The sequence below is a fragment of the Euphorbia lathyris genome, chromosome 9 (genome assembly GCF_963576675.1).
Source record: "Euphorbia lathyris chromosome 9, ddEupLath1.1, whole genome shotgun sequence".
Taxonomy (NCBI): Eukaryota; Viridiplantae; Streptophyta; class Magnoliopsida; order Malpighiales; family Euphorbiaceae; genus Euphorbia; species Euphorbia lathyris.
Window position 1 is genome coordinate 69,585,725 of NC_088918.1, and position 4,251 is coordinate 69,589,975.

Below are 4,251 nucleotides of genomic sequence, written 5' to 3' on the forward strand. Positions count from 1 at the left end.
GCAGGAATGTAAAAAAGAGGGACGTGAGTGAGTTTGAGGGAGAAGTTTTGTGATAGGGAAGTAGGGGGAAAGTGGAAAGATTGGTGAAAAAAACAACACAGGTGTAAAGCCTAACACCCAGCTAGAAAACTAGTTGAGAGGAAAAAAGGAGCAGAGGGCACTAAATGCATCTGGAAGATTTAATCTTGCATAACAATATCAATATTTTGGAACATTATCAACTATTTCTTATTTGCATTGATGGTTGGTAAAAATAAGAAAATCAAATATTCATCCATTTAAGTATAGAGTGATAATTATTATTCTCGCGCTTTTTGTTTCCAACGCAATCACATAGACAAGATAATCAGATCACCAATGTGACCAGAGAAATCATTCTGTTATAATTTCCAAGAGACGTTTCCGAAAAACTTTTCCATCAACAATCATTTTGTACCTGCAATTCCAACATGTAAATATACTAGTCCGTTGACTCCAACATCCCAACCCTATATTACAGCTGTAGAACCAGAAGTAGACAATTAAAATCACAAATCAAGCAAGAAACAACGTTAAAGTGATAAGCAACATAACATCAGGTGAATCCAGGAGAAACATTTCCACCATAATTTTCTGCAACTTCAAATCCCAATCTGCATAATTAAACAAGTAATGTCAAAATAAATTGCAAGTTCTAAATGAAAAGGCAATTAAGAATGTGCAAACATGTTCATTTCATATTCAATCTTTGATGTGCCATTTAAAGGCAGGCTATCAATTGAGTTTCATTGATCATATCACATAATCATTGGAAAAGGGTGTATAAGTTTAAGTTCCCAGAAGTTCAAACATTAACTCATTGGTAAGCTTAAAACCTAATGAATGAATACCACAACATAAATTGGGATGGAAAAGCACATTCAGAATAATTGCACATTACACATACTGATCTGCTTCAAACCCAATTGACCCCAATGTTTTGCATCCATAGGAAGAGTAACATGTTGAGATTTAGAAAACTTATGCACACAATGTTTTAAATTTTTAATGCATATTATTTACCCATTCATGATTGACATAGCTTGAATGGAACCCTCCATTAAATCATATAATATCCATTAAGTTAAGACACCAGCTGAATAAGGACAAATTCTGCAAATGAACTAATATAACCTCTTTTACTCTACCGCATTTAGGTATCTACAAACGACATACCTTGCTAGGCTCCATTAATGATTTTTGGAGGACTGTGGGTGTAATTTACCGATTGTCATGAACACATAGGAATATGGTAGACTGGTTTTGAATATTGTAGTCGGCTATAGTCCTTGTACCATCTGCCAGAGCTTTACCAGCAAACAACAGAATCTGTTTGCATGGGGGCAGACCCATCATGCGCTGGATTTTGGTCTTCACGGTATCAATTGTGTCAATACTCTCAACTCCCAAGATGAAGCTCGTGCCAACTAAACGTTTCACGACAATCTGCATACCACTTCCCGGACAAAGAACAAGGTTGTCGCGAGTAGACGACTTCTGAATGTTATAGTTTGGAAGCATGCACTCATTTACATAATGCCCTTCCTGGTTACAGTTTAAGCACTTCACTTGTGAAATGTTCATCGAAGATTTGTCCACTTCATGTTTCTGCTTTGGCTTTTTAGGCTCTTGAGCCTGCTCTTTGTCATAGTCATCAAAACAACTACGCTTGTTGGCATTGTTGTTGGAACTATTTTCAACAGATGTTGTTTCAGTGAAATGTGCCTCAACATTAATCTTAATAGATGTGAGGCGATCCTCTTCTAACTCTAGATGGCGAGCGGCATCCTCGAAAGTCCTTATACTTTCGTTATTGATTAGGTGCATCCTCACATGGTCCCAACTGTTTTGTAAGGAACGAATAACAGCTTGAACCTTCTGCTCTTCAGTCATTTTCTGACCAGCATCACTAAGCTCATTGATCATGTTAGACATTTCTCTTAAATGCATCTTCATGGTATGATCATGACGCATCTTATAAGTATCGAATTTGAGAGCTAGGGAACGAAGCTTTGGTAGAGACATACCACCAAACTTGAGTTTCAATGCGATCCATAGATTCATCGCATTGTCATAAAAGTGGAATTGCTTAGCAATTTCATCATTCATCGCACTAAGTAAGATGATGCGAGCAGTGGAGTTCTTCTTCCTCCAGGCCATATAGGTCTCTAGGTCCCTTTTATGTTGGGATGTAGTACCTTCTTCAGGTTTAGCCATAACTGAACTCAAAGAATCAAGAATCTCTTGCTCTTCTAGCAAGTGCCGGATTTTCATACTCCATACCTCATAGTTTACTCCATTCAACTTGAGACCTTTGTTGAGTTCAGCAACAATCGATTTTGATGCTAAAGTCATTGATAATCCTAATGATCTACAATAGAACATACTGTTAGTTGTACGTAATAAGAGAGAAACTAACTTGTAGAAATACTACAAATACATAACAATAACTCATTAAATCAAAATAGTAAGTAGCAAGTAAAACATAACTTGAAGAATTCATGAACATTATCAACAATAACTCATTAAATCAAAATAGTAAGTAGCAAGTAAAACAATAAACCTACCCCTAAAAAAGAGCACCCTTAAATTGTTTCAGCAATCAAAATTCGCTTCGTTTGATCAATGGAGGACTTGTTTTATAGAACAACAACAACGTAATTTATATATATATAACAAGCTTAATACATTGAATAGATTCATGTACTTTTTCAGATTATTGCTTAAAATGATCTATGTTTGAAATGATCCATTAGCCTCTGAAATTGCTTAAAGTGATATATGTTTGAACTTATCTAAATTGCTCATTACCACATGGACTTAGAAGGTTGAGATATTTTAAACAAGTTTAAAAGGCTAATGATATAGACATCTCCAAAACTCAAAGGACCAATTAAATAATCTGAACCCCTGCGAATACTTAATGGATACTAATAAATTCTCAAATTCCCAAACACAAAATTCATATAAGGAAAGGGAACACCTTAAATCGAAAATTAGAAGCACCAGTATCGTGTTCATGATCATCATTGAGATACAATGCCAATAATTTTGGTCACTGAGATGAGAATTTTTTGTTTCCAGATATTTATATGAGTGTCATTTCCTAATCCCTACCATTTTTTAGCTATACACGAAACTTTCACTTAAATTGTGTCTTCACCCAAACAAACAATTCACGCTATCCAGTTGGAGAAAAGGAATCCCAAATTCATTTTTCAATTTGTTCATGTTGAGAAACAGAATAGATAGAGTAACGTTTAAATCATATGCATATGCAGAATTTTCTAAGATGCCAAACAAAGCACATAAAACAAAAAGCAGCATGAATATAAACCTAACGGGCACTATCTCAATTCTAATCCCTAGAAAGAGAGAGAGAGAGAGAGTATCTGACCAGTGGGATCTGTTCTGCTCCTCCTTTGAAGTTAGGCCGATATTCTGCTCCGGTCTTTATGCCAATGGACTTACCCAGTTCGATCGCCTCCTAAGCCGGAACAGAGAATCCGATCTCCTCTTAATCGGGACTTGAATGATGGTTGAGTCGTCGAGAGATGAGGTGAAGAGAGATCAACTAGTGAGGAAATGGAAGGACAAATTTCTGTTGGACTAACCATTCCTTTAGCGAGAAATTATATAGCGTGTATTGAACCCTAGAATAGCTGCGGCCGGACCCGGAAAAAGGACTGAGACGTGGAACCAAGCCAATAAAATACAGAATAGCTGCGGGCGGAACCGAAAAAGGACTGAGACGTGTGTTGCACGGTATATATAATATTTTTAAATATATTAAATATAATTAAATTATTTTAAAAAATGTAGTAATAGGTAATTTATAATCTAATTAATTTTATTCTATTAAATCTCTGTATAGGAATACACTTGAGAGCAAACGATTTGTATAACAATTGGGAGGTTATTACTAAATAGAGTTTGGTATAATAAAATTTCTTAACACATAAAATTTTAGATTTTTATCATAGACATGCATAGTTTATATAATGTATAATATACATTAATGAAATAAATTAAATATTTAAAATTTCAATTTAGAGTTTAGATTTTCAATATATAGATAATTGGAAGAGTTTTATAAGAAAAAATAAACATCAATGAGAATACTAACTATTTATAATTTCAAGTTGTAGTTTATGTTTCCAATTCATAGATAATTTCAATAGTTCTTTTTAATATTTTATAATTTAGTTTGAATTTTTAATATATATATAATTA

General features: G+C 34.2%; 1 protein-coding gene across 1 annotated transcript; it reads right to left on the minus strand.

Annotated features, from left to right (window-relative positions):
* Positions 1-269: 269 nt before the first annotated feature.
* On the minus strand, positions 270-3,734 carry LOC136205604 (uncharacterized). The gene is made up of 3 exons (XM_065996267.1): positions 3,416-3,734; positions 1,195-2,389; positions 270-632 (listed from the first exon to the last, which is right to left on the minus strand). The coding sequence occupies exon 2, from the start codon at positions 2,371-2,373 to the stop codon at positions 1,240-1,242; it is 1,134 nt and encodes a 377-aa protein (XP_065852339.1). The 5' UTR covers positions 2,374-2,389; positions 3,416-3,734; the 3' UTR covers positions 270-632; positions 1,195-1,239.
* Between the last annotated feature and the right edge of the window lie 517 nt (positions 3,735-4,251).

What these genes read in the sequence shown, in the direction of transcription:
- LOC136205604 (XM_065996267.1), bottom strand. Translation starts at nt 2,373, where the DNA reads ATGACTTTAGCATCAAAATCGATTGTTGCTGAACTCAACAAAGGTCTC.